At 42.1% G+C, this 19,589-nt stretch overlaps 1 gene segment (V, D, J or C); it reads left to right on the top strand.

The window, feature by feature from the left end:
• The window catches only part of LOC140613132 (T-cell receptor gamma chain C region 5/10-13-like), a 44,280-nt gene extending 43,044 nt beyond the window's left edge, over positions 1 to 1,236 (top strand). The window contains 2 exon segments of the C gene segment in view: positions 631 to 753; positions 1,124 to 1,236. Of these exon segments, the coding sequence occupies positions 631 to 753; positions 1,124 to 1,155 (155 nt within the window).
• The last annotated feature ends 18,353 nt before the right edge of the window (positions 1,237 to 19,589 follow it).

The following is a 19,589-nucleotide window of genomic DNA, read 5'->3' as shown; positions in this document are numbered from 1 at the left end:
GTCTTGGCTATTTATTATATGTGAAGATGCAGAATTACAGAGCAACTGAGAAAGCGTTCTTTAATTCTGTGTTGCTGGGATTGAAATCTGGATTCTAGTACTTACTGGTTGTATGAAATCAGGCAAATGGCTTCTCTCTCTGTGTTCACTGTATTTGTAAATTGGGAATTAAAATAATCATTTCAGAGGTTATTGTAAAATTAAGTAAGATTTAAGCTTTGCATGCAAAGTTCTCAAAATAAATGACATTCAGTTTGTACTTAATGCATATTTTTTCTTATGCTTGCCTAGATTCAGGATGTGATGAATGTGCTAAAAGCCATTTATCACCAATGTATTTTTTCCCACAGAATTCACTCATTATAAGCACAACCTTACTTTTTAATACTTTGGAATGTACTATGTGAATTTCATAGGTTTTTGACTGACTTGACCTAAAAAACTGGGTTCTGAGGTGTCTCAGGTGGTGGTGGTGGTGGTGATGGTGATGTAGGTATTTACTACCCGGTTGTGCTGGTGTGAGGTGTCACTTCAAGCTAGGTTATCAGAAATGTATACAGTCACCACTCTCCAATGACTAAATCTTGGCCTTTCAAAAAAACTGTGGAAGTAATAAATCATTTCTTTTAGACCCCCTGCAGCTGCAGCTCATGAACACCTCTGCCTACTATACCTACCTCCTCCTCCTCCTGAAGAGTCTGACGTACTCCATCATCATCACCATCTATCTGCTTGGGAGATCAGTGCTCAATGGTAATGGGAAGAGTTCCTAACACACGGTGCCACCAGGATCCAATTTTGTCCTTGGCTGCTGTTCCAAAGTGTCTGCTGAGGATCTAGTGGGGTTTTCTTTCTGATATTGGGTTATTTCATTTCACGTGTGTCTTCTCTATAGTGTCATTATGCAGAATGGATTTATAAACCACTGGGCAAACAGAAAGTTTCACTCTGCAGTGAGAACAAATTCAGCCATGACTCAGAGTTGGGGACAGGGGGCCATCCCCAGGGGCTTCAGCACTGCTCTCTCCTCAATGCCCACCAGCTCCTCAGCCACTCAGTACCATGCCTCTGAGTACAGCTAGCATGCAGCTTCCAGCTGTATCCTTTTTTTTTTTTTTTCCAGCTGTATCCTTGAACTCTTCTTTATCCAGATGATTCCCTGGAAGCACACATCCTTGCTACCTGAATTTCATACTGTTTATCATAGTAAACACAATAAAAGCAATCAAAATTCTACTTTGGCCTATGTCTGTTTTATTTGGTGCTATCTAATTGAGAGTCAAATGTAAGAGGCAGCATGACAGCTGAGCCTTCAAATACAGTGTTGGTTGTAATATTGGTCAATTCCATATTCCTAATTCTTGCCCTGAGGTGGTCTAATGATGCCTCATAGAGGCACTGGCCCAAACTGGAGAGCCACAGCTAGTGAAGAAGATACCCAGGTTATTTCCCCTTCTATGATCAGTTGATTCAGAGTCATTTGGTTTAAGACATTTGGGTGGTGACAGTAAAACATGTCACATGACTGGCGGGTGTGCTCAGCCCTATAGCAGTGTTTTATGGACAATATGTTTCCTGATCTCATAAGAACTCATGAGACCCAGACTAACACTGAAAGGAAATGGTGGTAGAGGGGTGAAATGCTTGGATTTTGAATCCCAAGTGCCTATGTTTAAATCTTGGTCCTAAAGTTATTTCATTTCTGTGATATAATTTTCTCATGCATTAAATGAAGATATAGTGTCCTGTTGCCTTGAGTTGCATGGATGTGATTAGTTAATTCTACTGGGTACATGAAAGTATTCCACAGCATTAGCATCTAATGTTGGCATATTTACTTTGGAAATAATAGATAACAGGCCTGCATGCACACACACCAGCAACGGTGTCTCTACTCATTATATGTCTGTTTGTATTTCTACAAACATAGATGTACAACAAAATGTTCAGTGTGTGATAAGTTGTTGAAAAGTTAGTAGTTGTATATTTTCCCATTTTCAGTAATGAAAGTACTTAGAGCAATAAATTTGATGTATTAGAAATGAAACAATGTCTCATTTAAATGGGAATGACTTTTTGTTTTGTTTTGAATTTTATTTATTTATTCATGAGGGCTTCACAGAGAGAGGCAAAGACACAGGCAGAGGAAGAAGCAGGCTCTCTATTGGAGCCCCATGCAGAACTCCACCTCAGGACTCCAGGATCACACCCTGAGCTGAAGACAGATGCTCAATCAATGAGCCACTGAGACATCCTTGATTTTTTTTTTTTTTTTTTTTTTTTTTACAATCAGCTTCAGCTTCTGTGAAATGAGTGATTTGGAAGCCAAACAGAGATTCCCATGTGGAAACTACATAAACCAGCAGATAAAGGAAGAAGAAATTTAATTTTGATCTACTCCCTGGTTCTCAAAAATTTGTTCAGATCTCCTTGGACAAATGCCTGCACCTCTAATTAGTGATCTGGAACTGCTTCTGCATGTGGAAAGCACAGAGGCAACCAGGGGAAAGTTGTAAATGACTTGCAGCTCTGTGGGCTGATGTCCCTACTGAGGCTTCTAGGAAGTGTCTCCTCTGGCTTCCAACTCCTTAACACCTTACTTCCCAACCCACCCTGGGCTGCCCTGGACTTGGGAGGTGCAGATAGAGGAATGTGGTGGTGCAGGAGACAGTGGGGTGGAATGAGGCCACTAGTGTGATGGGGATGTTTATTTTCTCAGGTTTAGTTTTATGTGTGTGCATGTTCACCTGCAGTTGACTTTTGGAGAATCTTGAAGTTAAACGGTCCCCTACTGGTTGGGCCAGTGCAAAGTGTCTCTGGTGTTGTAAGATGAGATAAGGACAGTTAAACCACAGCCATCTTGCTCATTTCCAAAAGGCCACAGCTAATGGAAAGAAAACATCCATCTGCACACACATGCTCCTGCTGTCAAACACACTCTTGGGCTGTGGGGTGAGGGTTCCCCTATTTTATATACCATGTTCATTCCACTAGCTGCTATGTGGGTTGGGATCTGATACGGAGGACTGTGGCACCCTTAGTCCACTCTGATGACACCATTCTGAAGGAACTGCACTGCACGCAGACAGCTTGTAGCCCTAGGTGATCACAGACATTGCACCAGGATCTGTGCTTTTCCACGGCAGGTGATTCACAGAGGCTCCTACTTTCAGTCTCATTTGGTCAGTGTAGGCAGGGTGACACGAGACCTCTGCCCATGAGGATGTTGTCACAGGCAGCGTGTAGACGTCACAACAGCAGGTGCTTCTCTCCTCACAAGAACACGGACATATGGGGGCCCTTACTTCAACTGTGGAATTGAATGTCACAGACTGAGTCATCTCGGTCCCTCTAAAGGGACAAGTGACTGCAGAGTCAGGCTGAACAAGGCTCAATAAAGGCATGCACATCAGGTAAGTGTGCTGGGGTGGAGCAGAGGAGAGCTGTTCAGCAATGTGAGCACAAGAAGCAAGTGTCCCTGTATCCATCCCACCCAAGCTAAGTACAGAGAGGGTCCCCAGTCCTGGGACACAATCTGTCCAGTCCTTGGGGAAACAAAGTTCTATCACTGAGATCACCGCTCTAAGCTTTCAAAGTCTGACTTATATCACTTTGTCACCTTAGACTTTACTCCTCTTGGTCTATGCTTGAGAGCCAACTTCTGGGTGAGCTCTGGCCTCCATGATAGGGGCCCCAAGCTACTGCCTCAGCCCAGCATGTGTGGGAGAGAGCTCTTTCTCAGGGTAAATTATACACTCACATGCAGCTTAGGCATCATCTGTGGGCCTGGTGTATATGCAACTCCATTTCTGAGACAGGATACTCTAACTGTGACCACACCACTGAGTTCTTGATATTTAGGTCCAAAAGCCATTAACTGTAGACCCTCTTTGACCCACATTAAGAAATTCACCTGGTTAAGTCTCAGCCTCCCACATCCCTCCTCATGGCACTTTCATCACTTGGTCCATTCTCAGAGTAGCACAAATGGAGTTGAACTGACTTGTGGAAATGCACATTTGACCCTGTAATTATATTTTGTAATTATTTTTTTCGGCAAATATCTCTGACAAAATAATTATTGTTTTCCATTATATTTTTTTTCTATGAAATTGGAAAATCTCTAAATGTCTGAGATTGGATGAAGAGATAAAGAATGATTATATATCTATAAAACATCTTGCATCCACTTTAAATTATATTTATGTAGTATACAACAGCACAGTAAATGCTCAAGCCATCAAGAAAAAGCAAAATATATTGGAAAGCTACAGATCCAGGGAACACCAGTAGTGCACTTGCCTACTGTGGCTACCATTCTTTCCCAACCTCCCAACACTGAGCATTATGGACATGAAGGTTCTTCCAAAATTAGGAAAGCCATGAGAACCTGCAGCAAAATTACACAGTTTAAGGACGCTCAGTTAATTTGGGGTAGGGAGTGAGGTGATGGTGAACTAACAATTCGTGTGGTTTCAAGCAGGAAAGCCAGACCCTCTGCTGGTCTGACATTGTGGTCATGCCTGCAGCAAGCATACGTTCAGCTACGGCTGTGTGCATGCTTAGCAGAGACACCAAAATGCCCAAGCCAGTCAAGCACTGCTGGTGTGCGTTCAGGTGATTGGCATATGCAGAGGAGCCATGGCAAGACTCAGAAAAAGTATAATCTGGGAGGACTTATACTTTAATACATATAGTCTATGTCCTATTTGCCTAAAATATTCATGTGCAGCCCAATACCTACGGCAAAACTATTTGTCGGTGTCCAAGTCTTGCCTTAAGTAATTTTGATGACCATGAATTTATGTAGACACAGGGTGAACCCAGGAAGCTAAATGGAAAAATAAAATAATTTAATAAGAAAACATCAGAGGCATGAGCAGGCCATACTACAGAGGATATAATATCACAGATTAAGTATAGATAAGTTTCTCAGCATAAAAAAAAATGATAGCAACCTTTTGGGGACAAGTCACAATCTAGAGTTGCTACAAGAAATTTTTAACAATATACTTTTCACTAAAAAAATAACAGCCAGGCAAAGACTCACAAAAGTAAGACTATTCTTAGGCAAAAACCCTCTTACAATTCAACTGCCCTGAGGGTGTGCAGATACTCTCTTTAGCAGATAAATACTTTAAAGTAGCTATAAGAAATGTGTTCAATAAATAGAGAAAATCATGTTTAAAATCCTAAAGGAAAATATGACAACAAAAAGTAAAACAAAAACAAAAACAAAAACAAAAAACAGATATTCTAATGAAGGATAGCAAAATTACAAAACAGAATATTTATATAAAAAATAAAATCTAGGTTAGAAAATTTGTAACTTCAAGCGATATTGTCATTTGAGGGAATCGAGAAATTATTCTCTTTGGCAGAAGAAACAATTGCAAAATGAAGAACTTCCTCAACCTCATAAAGGGCATCTGTGAAAACCCATAGCTGGCATCAGACTTACTGCTGCAAGGCTGAATGCTTTTCTTAATCATCAGGAACAAGACAGGGAAGTCTGCTCCTGATACTTGTCTTCACAAGTCTGACTTGTGCAAAGTTAAAAGTTCTAGATAGTGCAACGCAAATAAAAAAAAAAATTCAAACTCTCTTGTAGATTGAAAACAAAAGTTAAAATAACTTGATCCACAGCTGACATGACCCTGTATGTGGATATTTCCAGAGTATCTACCGGCACACAAAGCCCAAAGAAAAACTCATAAACAAGTTTGATATCACAAAAGACACATTCAATGTACAAAATATCATTTGGATTTCTGTATACTAGAATGCAACACTTGAAAACGAAATTTAGGAAACAATTCCATTTTCATAGAAACAAAAAGGGGAAAATATTTGGGAAATAATTTAACACAAGACGAGCAAATCTAGTACGTTGAAGTACAAAGCAATGTGGAGGAAAATTTTTAAAGAATCTCTAAATAAATGCAGAGAGGGTCCATGTACATGGATTAGAAGCTTCAATATTGCCATGATGACAATTCTCACCAAATGGATTAAGGATTCAATGCAGCACACTTTGTGCACACAAATATATAAGTTTGCACTAAAATTAACATGAAAACCCCAAACCCTGGAATAGATCTAATTATTTTGAAAGAGACCAAACTTGGGGGACTGATATGGTCACCCTGTAGAATCACTGGAGGGAGGACACACATAAAACTTGATTTGGATGAGATACTGATGATGCTGCACACACACAGAGGATGTGGAAAGCTTTCTCATTGACCCATGAGGTCCTGGAGGCAGCAGGGCGGGCCTTTCCAGCAAGGCCTTACAGGACCCGATTTCAGAGCTTACAGAAGGATTAAGTTACACAATTTAGCCAGTACTGCTGGTGCAAAGAAACATGAAGGTCACTGGAAGAGAACTGAGAGTCCAGAAATAATCTCTTGTGTTTGGTCAACAGGATTTTGATAAATGTGTTGAGTTACTTCCGTGCAAGATGAGATAGTCTTTTCCACACCGACTCAGCTACAACTGGATATTGCAAGGGAGAAGCATACATTTCTTTCATTTGCTCCTGTATACATGAAAAGTATTTCATGATGGAAGTAAATTAAAAGATAATTCTAAAACTCTAAAATCTCCTTGATGAAAACAGAGGAAGGAATTGTGTGATACAGGATTAAAGCAAAGAGTTCTTAGATATGACCCCAAACACTTTATCCAGAAAAGAATACATTCTGATAAACTGGATTTCATCAAAACTCAAAACATGGGTTTCAATAGTCCCCATGAAGAAAATGAAAAGACTACAGCCTCAGAGAAAAATTTGTACATCATATAAAAGCCTTTTATCTAGAATGCATAAAGATTTCCCACTCAGTAGGACTTACCTCAATATCACTCCAAAAAATTATAAAAGGGTTAAAAACATATTTCTCTGAAGAACGTGTTTGAGTAACTAATAAGCATGTTAAATATTCTCAAAATTAGGTCCCTAGTGGCAAATGAAAAGCCCAAAGAGATACCAGTTCACATCTGCTATAATGCCTGTCATCCAACAGAAAACCTCTGACATGTGTCAGTGAGAAGAAGGAGAAACAGTCTCATATTAAAAAAATAAAGTATAATTAACATGGAGCGCTATACCAGATTCAAGTGTACAATATAATTCAACATTTTATGAGTTATGCAGTGTTAGTGATTCTTTTACTCAGTATTTGTGGCATCTTTCCCTGGGGAATACCTTCCTCCCTGGGGAAATCAACTATATCAAGAAAACCAAAGAACAAAGCAAATCAAACAGGTTTGATTGGGCAAATGGCCTATAGGAAGCATTTTGTTAGAGAAATGTCCATTGTAAAGCCGATAAATGGATAACCTTTATAAATATACAAAATGTTAATAATGAGTGTGATTAGCGTGCTCCACCGGTTTACTTCTCCACCAGCACCACTGGGGTTTCTTATTGAATTCTGTGTAAAATCAACACCACTTACTACTTCATTTTCCCATAACTGAAAATATCTCTGCTGACCTCCTCTGTGCTCTGAACCTACTGCAGGGATCTTATGTGCAAGGAGCCAATAAAGGAGAGACTGAGGGATGAGGAGTTCACAGAAGTCCAGACACGCTAATGCTCGGTTCAGCAGGGACTCTAATCTCAAACTGAATATCCCGGGAAAGGACAGAATGCTTTGGTGGTGCTGGAGGGGGACATGTTTCCCTAAACAGGATTCCAAAGTGTGCAAAGTCTGTGGCCAACAAGAGATTGACTACAAAACTGAGAATCTGTATTTAATGCAAATGCCTTAGCCAAAGTTTAGACAGAAGGTAAATTAGCTCAAGATACTTATTGGCTAAAACTCACAAAGGATAAATATCCAAGAGATTTAAATCATTCAAGTGAAAAAGTATTTGATAACATTTCCTCTAATCTTATTTCACAATTCAACTTTTATATCATTTTATCTTTATTTTTATTTATAACATACTTTCAATGATATATTATAATACTCACATTATGTCCAGTGGTATTTTTTTTGTATTTATAAGATAATTAAATTACTGTTAAAAGTAAATATAATAGTAACGAACAATCTTCAGTTGTCGGACACCCTCCTTATTATTCTGCATGTAGTAGATTATTTAATCTTAAACCTATGAGGTAGTTGCTGATTTTCCTTTCTGCAGATGAGGAGCTGAGAAACAGCGGTGTGAGCATGGAGTCCAGGGCTCACAACCAGGATGGGGGGGCCTGGGAACAGCGCAGGTGGCCTGGCTCTGCTGGATGATGGAGCCTCTGCGAACCAGCCGCCCCTTGGCAGCACCTAAATGACACAGATAAGCTGGTCTCTGAGGGAGAACCTTCATGGACACCAGGTATGAAGAGAGCCCCTCAGCTACCTCGTCATCAGACAGGTAGGTGCCCATCACCTCAAACCACCTGACCCTGTGTGGTCGCCCTCAGGTTGGTGAAACATTAAACGTCAGGTGACAGCACAGGCAGTGTTTATACAGAACATGCATGTGTATTTCCAGGACCAGGAACTGGGGGGATCAGATTCCCAGGGAAATGCTGACGCCCACCAGCAGAGCTTCAAGTGGTGGAGGACAGCCTTGCTGTGACAGCCAGTCTGGGCAGCAGTACAAGTGCCCGTCACTGTCGGGGGATGAATTAGTGCCCTGGCTGCAATAGTGGTACAAGGAGCAGCACAGGGGAGCAGTGAACTGTGGGGACAGACTCATGGACAGACATGGGCTGACAGGGATGCTAGGCCATTTATATACACGTAAATGTGCACTATTCACGGGCAAATCTCTACAGTTTTCACAGGTACAGAGGACACCAAACATATCAGTCAATATTCTCATTTGAGGCTGGGAAACGGGGGCCTTGCAGGAAGAATCCCCTTACCTAAAACTGCCAAGCACACTGAGTCCACACCTGGAAAAGCAGGCTTCCTGCCTGGTAGGTCTGGCCTTTCCCCTTCCCCAGCAGGTCCTTTGCAGTAACAGACACCACTTCCCTGGGCTCCACCCCAGAGGACTGTCCCTGTAGGACCTGCCTGCAGAGCCCAGCAGGGGGGGCCGGAAGACAGAGGAAGGAGCAAGCCAACTACTGCAGCTTTTAACCCAGAATCTCAGTACTGAAGACAGGACCACAGTTCGCATTCAAAGCAACAGCCCAGTGAGGACAAAATTAATCCCTGAATCACAAACATCCACGCAGGTTACGTAGGGCACAGGCCTCAGAGCCTGGCAGACCGGAAGTTCTCCGTGTGTCTTTCCTAGCTGGGCAATCTCAGGTGGGTGACTCCACTGCCCTAAGCCTCTGTCTCATCTGCAGAATGGGATGAATGACACCTGCTTGAGGCTTGCAGGGAGGGAATCGGTGTGTACAGCGTGTGACACTCAATAGAGTGCATTTGTTATTATTTAATGGATGGTTTCTGTTACAACCTTTAAAAATAGTCTCTCAAAAAAGGCAAGCAACTCTTAATTCACAAGTGCTGGAGGAATCTCTCCTATGTTCTGAGTCCAGCACCGTTACCTGAATGATGGATGGCTCCTCAACAACAGCTTCTGCTCCTTGCTCCTGGCAAGTGAGAGAGATTCCTGAGTTCTGCAAGCTCTGAATATTTCCTCATGGCCCCTTAGTCTTTGCAGGTTAAAAGAAATTCTCTCTCTCTGTCTCTCTCTCTCTCTCTGTGTGTCTCTCTCTCTTTACACCCACACAGACACATACACACATTGAAATCTATGTATATGGAATAAATGGTGTCATGGGTGTGTGGATTTTGCACTTCATTAAAGTTGAGTTTGAATCAAGTCTTCATTACTTACATTACTTTGAGCAAATGAAAAGTCTTAAGATTCCAATTGGCAGATGTATGAAGTGTGGTGGTTATAACCACGTTTGTATGTTATTATAAGGAACAAATGGTTAATGAATCACATTGTATGTGAGTTGATAAATAGTACTTATTTACAAAGGAATAAACTTGACCCATCCCAGGCCCATGGTGGAGGATGTCTCCAGAGTGAGCATTATTATTCCCATTCACAACGACTTTCCCAAGGACACACATCCTCCAAGGGGCAGGGCTTGGACTGGAGCTGTCATTCTGTCCTCTTCGATGCAATAAATCCTCAGGGAGTTAGGAGGTATCATTCAGCCTCCGGGTGTCCTCTTTGGCAGCCCTGTATAGGAAGGACCTCTCCCTCCAGGGCACCACTGATAAGATCACATTGCTGGTTGTTCAGAGGGCTGGGCCCCCAGGCTGGACCCATATCTGGTCCATCCATGAGGCCAGCAGGTCTGGGATGCTGGCAGCCATGGAGCCCATGGGAAAAGGAGGCAGGATGTAAAGCTCTGGCTGAGGTTTCTGGGCTCTCCTGGACTCTTCTGGAAACTATCCTGGCCCAGCCCTGCCACCGCCCTAGCAGGGGATGGGGCTGCTATCTTGGAAGCTGTGGGGTAGCACCAAACAGCAGGGGGCCCTGGAGCATGAACTGGGCCCCAGTCTAGCTTCCTCTCCTCCACTGTCAACAGCTATCTTAGTCTGGTGTGTTGAGTAGTGATTTGCATCAAGTCAGGTTCTCATCCATGTGTCACCCTAGACTGACTGCATGTAAATTCTGTTCCCTGACAGTTTCTTCTAATCTGTGCAAGAAGCACACTATGTAAACAAGTTTTATTGACATACTTAACAAGAATGTCTGAAACACACACACTCGATACAGTGTACCATGCCTATAGATTAAACATCCAGCGTCTTTCAGGTGATTGTCCTAGTGCTCTGAACGACAGGTATGAGTCCTCACAAAGCTCATCATGAACACTACTGACCTGGTTCACTGTGGTCACAATACAACAGAGAGAGAGAGCTCAGGAAATTGTAGGACATTCTAATAATTCCTGCTAAACAGACTATTTCTCCCACAGCTACGAGGTAGCACCTCCACGCCAGCCGGTATAGAAATATAAGCATTAGTGTGTGTGATGTCCTTGTCCCCAGGGGCACGATGTTGATGAAGGTTTCTATCACCACCATCATCATTCTGAGTTCTTGGCACGTGGCAGGTGTGAACAGCAGGAGCCACCAAGGAGTAGTATATTTGTGAGCTTGGACTCATCCCACCCCCATAGCGAGCACAGACCCCCAGGGCCTGCATCCCACAAGCTCCAGGAGACCAGACACTCAAGATCTCACTGGGGGTGCACACGGGTGATTTCCTCATTCTCAGGGTCTCTCTAATTTTTTCTGAACTTATCAGTTGTAATAATTCCATAGGGGAGAGCTGCCATTCGTAAGCTCTCTGGTAGCCTGAAAAATAGCTTGTATAGAAACGGGCAATGGTTGATTCCTTTATGATTGTGCTATTTCTTTTTTAAAAAATTTATTTATTTATTCATGAGAGCCACAAAGAGAGAGGGAGGCAGAGACACAGGCAGATGGAGAAGCAGGCTCCATGCAGGGAGCTTGATGTAGGACTCGATCCCGGGACTCCAGGATCACACCCTGGGCTGAAGGCGGCATGAAACCGCTGAGCCACCTGGGCTGCCCTTTTTTTTTTTTTTTTTTTAAGATTTTGATTATGTTATTTCTGTTTTCTGACACTTCTCCACTGAGGCCTGGTAACTTGGAGTAGGAAATGGTATTTGATACCATAAATTAGATGCTAGGGGTTCTCACTTTTGGATTTATATTGCTTTCCCTTTATTCAGTGGGTATCTACAAAAGGAGTAATATTAAGAGAAATGGATACAAATGATGAATCACAGAATTTTTACTATTCACTAAAAATTGTGTATTTGCAGGCGCTGGGTGACTCAGTCTTTTAAGCTTTTGCCTTTGGCTCAATAGTCCCAGGGTCCTGGGATCAAGTCCACAGTGGGCTGGCTCCCTGCTCAGTGGGGTATGTGTATTGTCTTTCTCTCATGCTCTATCTCTCTCAAATAAAAAAAATCTTTAAAAAATTGTATTTGCATTTTTCCCTTACACTGACGTTTTGCTGACATTATTAACATGAATTTAAAAATATAAGTATAAATAAATTATAATTACCAGTAACAATACTGGGCAAAGAGGGTGAAATGTAAGATTTCTCTCTTCTCTCTTTCTCTCTCTTCCCACACCGTCTCTAGTGCACTCTGAGCTCCATAAATAAAGTCTAGCTCAACAGTGCATGCACCTCTCTCAGTGCTGTACCAACATTCTGTTGGGAGCAATTTCTCTTGTTATTTGTTTATTTATGAATATTCTTTCCATTCTATTGTGATGGCAATTTATACTTCCTTAACATGAGACCTCTGGCCAAGCAAGGATTTCCTGGGACTCCAAGACAGTGAGGTTGCCTGGAATAGTCTGCTCTTAGAGCTGCTCCTGGGGCAGCCTCCTGTCCTCTGCACATGGGGTCCCTGAGCACAGGACAGTCAGCAGAGTCCCTGCCCTTCCTCACTTCTAGCTTCTGTGATGACACTTGATATTTCTACTCTTTTTTTATCATAGCCATCCTATCTGGTAGGGGTTGATATCTTATTGTGGATTTGATTTGCATTTCCCTAAATTTCAGATAAATAACAAATAGTTTTATAGTTTATGCCCAAATATTGCATAGCACTTTGCACTTTTCTTTCCATGAAATCTGGCAACCCTATGTGAGGCTGTCTTGAGTAGCAAAAGACATCATCTAACTAAATTTTTATGAGCACATACACACTCTCATATACATATTTCCAATATCTTTTGAGGAGAACCAAATGTAGACCAACATAACTGATCTGAATTCCCTAAAATAAAGCCAATTTAATGATTATGAGCTTTGTTAAGCTATTTTAAAAAGTCCAATGGAGGAATGTTTAAGTAGCCAGTCATCATCTATTACCGGAGAATACTAATGTGTCTCACAGAATTTTCTTATTTTCAAGGATTCCAAAAACGAAACTTCTGTTGGAAAAAGGGCCTGGCCCCATCCCTGACATGTGGTGGGTGCTCTGCATGTAGTGACTGAATTTGAAATGCCAGGTGCGGAGGAGCAAGATGGCGGAAGAGTAGGGTCCCTAAATCACCTGTCTCCACCAAACTACCTAGAAAACCTTCAAATTATCCTGAAAATCTATGAATTCGGCCTGAGATTTAAAGAGAGACCAGCTGGAATGCTACAGTGAGAAGAGTTCGCGCTTCTATCAAGGTAGGAAGACGGGGAAAAAGAAGTAAGGAAACAAAGGCCTCCAAGGGGGAGGGGCCCCGCGAGGAGCCGGGCTGAGGCCGGGGCGAGGGTCCCCAGGACAGGAGAGCCCCGTCCCGGAGGAGCAGGAGCTGCACCGACCTTCCCGGGCGGAAAGGGGCTCGCGGGGAGTTGGAGCAGGACCCAGGAGGGCGGGGATGCCCTCGGGCTCCCGGGGACACTGACAGCAACTGCGCGCCCAGGAGAGTGCGCCGAGCTCCCTAAGGGCTGCAGCGCGCACGGCGGGACCCGGAGCAGCTGAAGGGGCTCGGGCGGCGGCTCCGCGGAGGGGGCTGCGCGGCCCGGGAGCGCGAATCCAACAGCGCAGGCCCCGGAGCACAGGGCGCCGGGACACAGCCCAGGATCCCGCCTCCCCCGGGACAGGCAGAGGCCGGGAGGGCCCAGGACAGCGAGGACGCTCCTGCCCCAGCTGAGCAGAGCAGCGGCCCCGCCCCGGAGCCTCCAGGCCCTGCAGACGGAGTTCCGGCCGGAGCTGAATCCAGGTTTCCAGAGCTGCCCCGCCACTGGGGCTGTTCCTCCTGCGGCCTCACGGGGTAAACAACCCCCACTGAGCCCTGCACCAGGCAGGGGCACAGCAGCTCCCCCAACTGCTAACACCTGAAAATCAGCACAGCAGGCCCCTCCCCCAGAACACCAGCTAGACGGACAACTTCCAGGAGAAGCCAAGGGACTTAAAGTACACAGAATCAGAAGATACTCCCCGGTGGTTCTTTTGTTTGTTTGTTTGTTTTTGTTTTTGTTTTGTTTTGCTTTTTGATTTGTTTCCTTCCCCCACCCCCTTTTTTTCTCCTTTCTTTTTCTTTCTCTTTTTCTTCTTTTTTTTTTTTCGTTTTTTTTTCTTTTTCTTCCCTTTTTTTTTCTCTTTCTCTTTTCTTTCCTTCTTTCTCTCCTCTCTTTTTCTCTTTTTCCCAATACAACTTGCTTTTGGCCACTCTGCACTGAGCAAAATGACTAGAAGGAAAACCTCACCTCAAAAGAAAAAATCAGAAACAGTCCTCTCTCCCACAGAGTTACAAAATCTGGATTACAATTCAATGTCAGAAAGCCAATTCAGAAGCACTATTATACACCTACTGGTGGCTCTAGAAAAAAGTATAAAGGACTCAAGAGACTTCATGACTGCAGAATTTAGAGCTAATCAGGCAGAAATTAAAAATCAATTGAATGAGATGCAATCCAAACTAGAAGTCCTAACGACGAGGGTTAACGAGGTGGAAGAACGAGTGAGTGACCTAGAAGACAAGTTGATAGCAAAGAGGGAAACTGAGGAAAAAAGAGACAAACAATTAAAAGACCATGAAGATAGATTAAGGGAAATAAACGACAGCCTGAGGAAGAAAAACCTACGTTTAATTGGGGTTCCCGAGGGCGCCAAAAGGGACAGAGGGCCAGAATATGTATTTGAACAAATTCTAGCTGAAAACTTTCCTAATCTGGGAAGGGAAACAGGCATTCAGATCCAGGAAATAGAGAGATCCCCCCCTAAAATCAATAAAAACCGTTCAACACCTCGACATTTAATTGTGAAGCTTGCAAATTCCAAAGATAAAGAGAAGATCCTTAAAGCAGCAAGAGACAAGAAATCCCTGACTTTTATGGGGAGGAGTATTAGGGTAACAGCAGACCTCTCCACAGAGACCTGGCAGGCCAGAAAGGGCTGGCAGGATATATTCAGGGTCCTAAATGAGAAGAACATGCAACCAAGAATCCTTTATCCAGCAAGGCTCTCATTCAAAATGGAAGGAGAGATAAAGAGCTTCCAAGACAGGCAGCAACTAAAAGAATATGTGACCTCCAAACCAGCTCTGCAAGAAATTTTAAGGGGGCCTCTTAAAATTCCCCTTTAAGAAGAAGTTCAGTGGAACAGTCCACAAAAACAAAGACTGAATAGATATCATGATGACACTAAACTCATATCTCTCAATAGTAACTCTGAATGTGAACGGGCTTAATGACCCCATCAAAAGGCGCAGGGTTTCAGACTGGATAAAAAAGCAGGACCCATCTATTTGCTGTCTACAAGAGACTCATTTTAGACAGAAGGACACCTACAGCCTGAAAATAAAAGGTTGGAGAACCATTTACCATTCGAATGGTCCTCAAAAGAAAGCAGGGGTAGCCATCCTTATATCAGATAAACTAAAATTTACCCCAAAGACTGTAGTGAGAGATGAAGAGGGACACTATATCATACTTAAAGGATCTATTCAACAAGAGGACTTAACAATCCTCAATATATATGCTCCGAATGTGGGAGCTGCCAAATATATCAATCAATTATTAACCAAAGTGAAGAAATACTTAGATAATAATACACTTATACTTGGTGACTTCAATCTAGCTCTTTCTATACTCGATAGGTCTTCTAAGCAAAACATCTCCAAAGAAACGAGAGCTTTAAATGATACACTGGACCAGATGGATTTCACAGATATCTACAGAACTTTACATCCAAACTCAACTGAATACACATTCTTCTCAAGCGCACATGGAACTTTCTCCAGAATAGACCACATATTGGGTCACAAATCGGGTCTGAACCGATACCAAAAGATTGGGATTGTCCCCTGCATATTCTCGGACCATAATGCCTTGAAATTAGAACTAAATCACAACAAGAAGTTTGGAAGGACCTCAAACACATGGAGGTTAAGGACCATCCTGCTAAAAGATAAAAGGGTCAACCAGGAAATTAAGGAAGAATTAAAAAGATTCATGGAAACTAATGAGAATGAAGATACAACCGTTCAAAATCTTTGGGATGCAGCAAAAGCAGTCCTAAGGGGGAAATACATCGCAATACAAGCATCCATTCAAAAACTGGAAAGAACTCAAATACAAAAGCTAACCTTACACATAAAGGAGCTAGAGAAAAAACAGCAAATAGATCCTACACCCAAGAGAAGAAGGGAGCTAATAAAGATTCGAGCAGAACTCAACGAAATCGAGACCAGAAGAACTGTGGAACAGATCAACAGAACCAGGAGTTGGTTCTTTGAAAGAATTAATAAGATAGATAAACCATTAGCCAGCCTTATTAAAAAGAAGAGAGAGAAGACTCAAATTAATAAAATCATGAATGAGAAAGGAGAGATCACTACCAACACCAAGGAAATACAAATGATTTTAAAAACATATTATGAACAGCTATACACCAATAAATTAGGCAATCTAGAAGAAATGGACGCATTCCTGGAAAGCCACAAACTACCAAAACTGGAACAGGAAGAAATAGAAAACCTGAACAGGCCAATAACCAGGGAGGAAATTGAAGCAGTCATCAAAAACCTCCCAAGACACAAGAGTCCAGGGCCAGATGGCTTCCCAGGGGAATTCTATCAAACGTTTAAAGAAGAAATCATACCTATTCTCCTAAAGCTGTTTGGAAAGATAGAAAGAGATGGAGTACTTCCAAATTCGTTCTATGAAGCCAGCATCACCTTAATTCCAAAGCCAGACAAAGACCCCGCCAAAAAGGAGAATTACAGACCAATATCCCTGATGAACATGGATGCAAAAATTCTCAACAAGATACTGGCCAATAGGATCCAACAGTACATTAAGAAAATTATTCACCATGACCAAGTAGGATTTATCCCTGGGACACAAGGCTGGTTCAACACCCGTAAAACAATCAATGTGATTCATCATATCAGCAAGAGAAAAACCAAGAACCATATGATCCTCTCATTGGATGCAGAGAAAGCATTTGACAAAATACAGCATCCATTCCTGATCAAAACTCTTCAGAGTGTAGGGATAGAGGGAACATTCCTCGACATCTTAAAAGCCATCTATGAAAAGCCCACAGCAAATATCATTCTCAATGGGGAAGCACTGGGAGCCTTTCCCCTAAGATCAGGAACAAGACAGGGATGTCCACTCTCACCACTGCTATTCAACATAGTACTGGAAGTCCTAGCCTCAGCAATCAGACAACAAAAAGACATTAAAGGCATTCAAATTGGCAAAGAAGAAGTCAAACTCTCCCTCTTCGCCGATGACATGATACTCTACATAGAAAACCCAAAAGTCTCCACCCCAAGATTGCTAGAACTCATACAGCAATTCGGTAGCGTGGCAGGATACAAAATCAATGCCCAGAAGTCAGTGGCATTTCTATACACTAACAATGAGACTGAAGAAAGAGAAATTAAGGAGTCAATCCCATTTACAATTGCACCCAAAAGCATAAGATACCTAGGAATAAACCTCACCAAAGATGTAAAGGATCTATACCCTCAAAACTATAGAACACTTCTGAAAGAAATTGAGGAAGACACAAAGAGATGGAAAAATATTACATGCTCATGGATTGGCAGAATTAATATTGTGAAAATGTCAATGTTACCCAGGGCAATATACACGTTTAATGCAATCCCTATCAAAATACCATGGACTTTCTTCAGAGAGTTAGAACAAATTATTTTAAGATTTGTGTGGAATCAGAAAAGACCCCGAATAGCCAGGGGAATTTTAAAAAAGAAAACCATATCTGGGGGCATCACAATGCCAGATTTCAGGTTGTACTACAAAGCTGTGGTCATCAAGACAGTGTGGTACTGGCACAAAAACAGACACATAGATCAGTGGAACAGAATAGAGAATCCAGAAGTGGACCCTGAACTTTATGGGCAACTAATATTCGATAAAGGAGGAAAGACTATCCATTGGAAGAAAGACAGTCTCTTCAATAAATGGTGCTGGGAAAATTGGACATCCACATGCAGAAGAATGAAACTAGACCACTCTCTTTCACCATACACAAAGATAAACTCAAAATGGATGAAAGATCTAAATGTGAGACAAGATTCCATCAAAATCCTAGAGAAGAACACAGGCAACACCCTTTTTGAACTCGGCCATAGTAACTTCTTGCAAGATACATCCACGAAGGCAAAAGAAACAAAAGCAAAAATGAACTATTGGGACTTCATCAAGATAAGAAGCTTTTGCACAGCAAAGGATACAGTCAACAAAACTCAAAGACAACCTACAGAATGGGAGAAGATATTTGCAAATGACATATCAGATAAAGGGCTAGTTTCCAAGATCTATAAAGAACTTATTAAACTCAACACCAAAGAAACAAACAATCCAATCATGAAATGGGCAAAAGACATGAACAGAAATCTCACAGAGGAAGACATAGACATGGCCAACATGCATATGAGAAAATGCTCTGCATCACTTGCCATCAGGAAAATACAAATCAAAACTACAATGAGATACCACCTCACACCAGTGAGAATGGGGAAAATTAACAAGGCAGGAAACAACAAATGTTGGAGAGGATGCGGAGAAAAGGGAACCCTCTTACACTGTTGGTGGGAGTGTGAACTGGTGCAGCCACTCTGGAAAACTGTGTGGAGGTTCCTCAAACAGTTAAAAATATACCTGCCCTACGACCCAGCAATTGCACTGTTGGGGATTTACCCCAAAGATACAAATGCAATGAAACGCCGGGACACTTGCACCCCGATGTTTCTAGCAGCAATGGCCACGATAGCCAAACTGTGGAAGGAGCCTCGGTGTCCAACGAAAGATGAATGGATAAAGAAGATGTGGTTTATGTATACAATGGAATATTACTCGGCTATTAGAAATGACAAATACCCACCATTTGCTTCAACGTGGATGGAACTGGAGGGTATTATGCTGAGTGAAGTAAGTCAGTCGGAGAAGGACAAACATTATATGTTCTCATTCATTTGGGGAATATAAATAATAGTGAAAGGGAAAATAAGGGAAGGGAGAAGAAATGTGTGGGAAATATCAGAAAGGGAGACAGAACGTAAAGACTGCTAACTCTGGGAAACGAACTAGGGGTGGTAGAAGGGGAGGAGGGCGGGGGGTGGGAGTGAATGGGTGACGGGCACTGGGTGTTATTCTGTATGTTAGTAAATTGAACACCAATAAAAAATAAAAATAAAAAAAAAATGAAATGCCAGGTGCACTCAATGAGAGGTACACATGGTAGAGAAGAGGGAATGGGGGTTCTAATCCTACTGCAGCAGCTCATGGTTTCATCTTTAAGTGTCTAAACTTCTGTAATTGTGTAGCAAAGTGTGAATGTCCAGGATATTACCTATGACCAGTTTTAAAATTGGGGTTACTAATCTAACAAATGAGGAATATTTTTAAGAAAAAGTGTATTCAGTACAAAGTGTTATAAACATATAAATTGAAGATGAAAGAGAGAATCTTTTAACTACAGTCCTCAAATCAAATTATATAAAGGTGTTGAACTTATTAAACTCAACACCAAAGAAACAAACAATCCAATCATGAAATGGGCAAAAGACATGAAGAGAAATCTCACAGAGGAAGACATAGACATGGCCAACATGCATATGAGAAAATGCTCTGCA

Source organism: Canis lupus, chromosome 21 (assembly GCF_048164855.1).
Source record: "Canis lupus baileyi chromosome 21, mCanLup2.hap1, whole genome shotgun sequence".
Classification (NCBI taxonomy): domain Eukaryota; kingdom Metazoa; phylum Chordata; class Mammalia; order Carnivora; family Canidae; genus Canis; species Canis lupus.
Note: the sequence above shows the minus strand (reverse complement) of the source record. Positions and strands in the feature narration are given on the sequence as shown.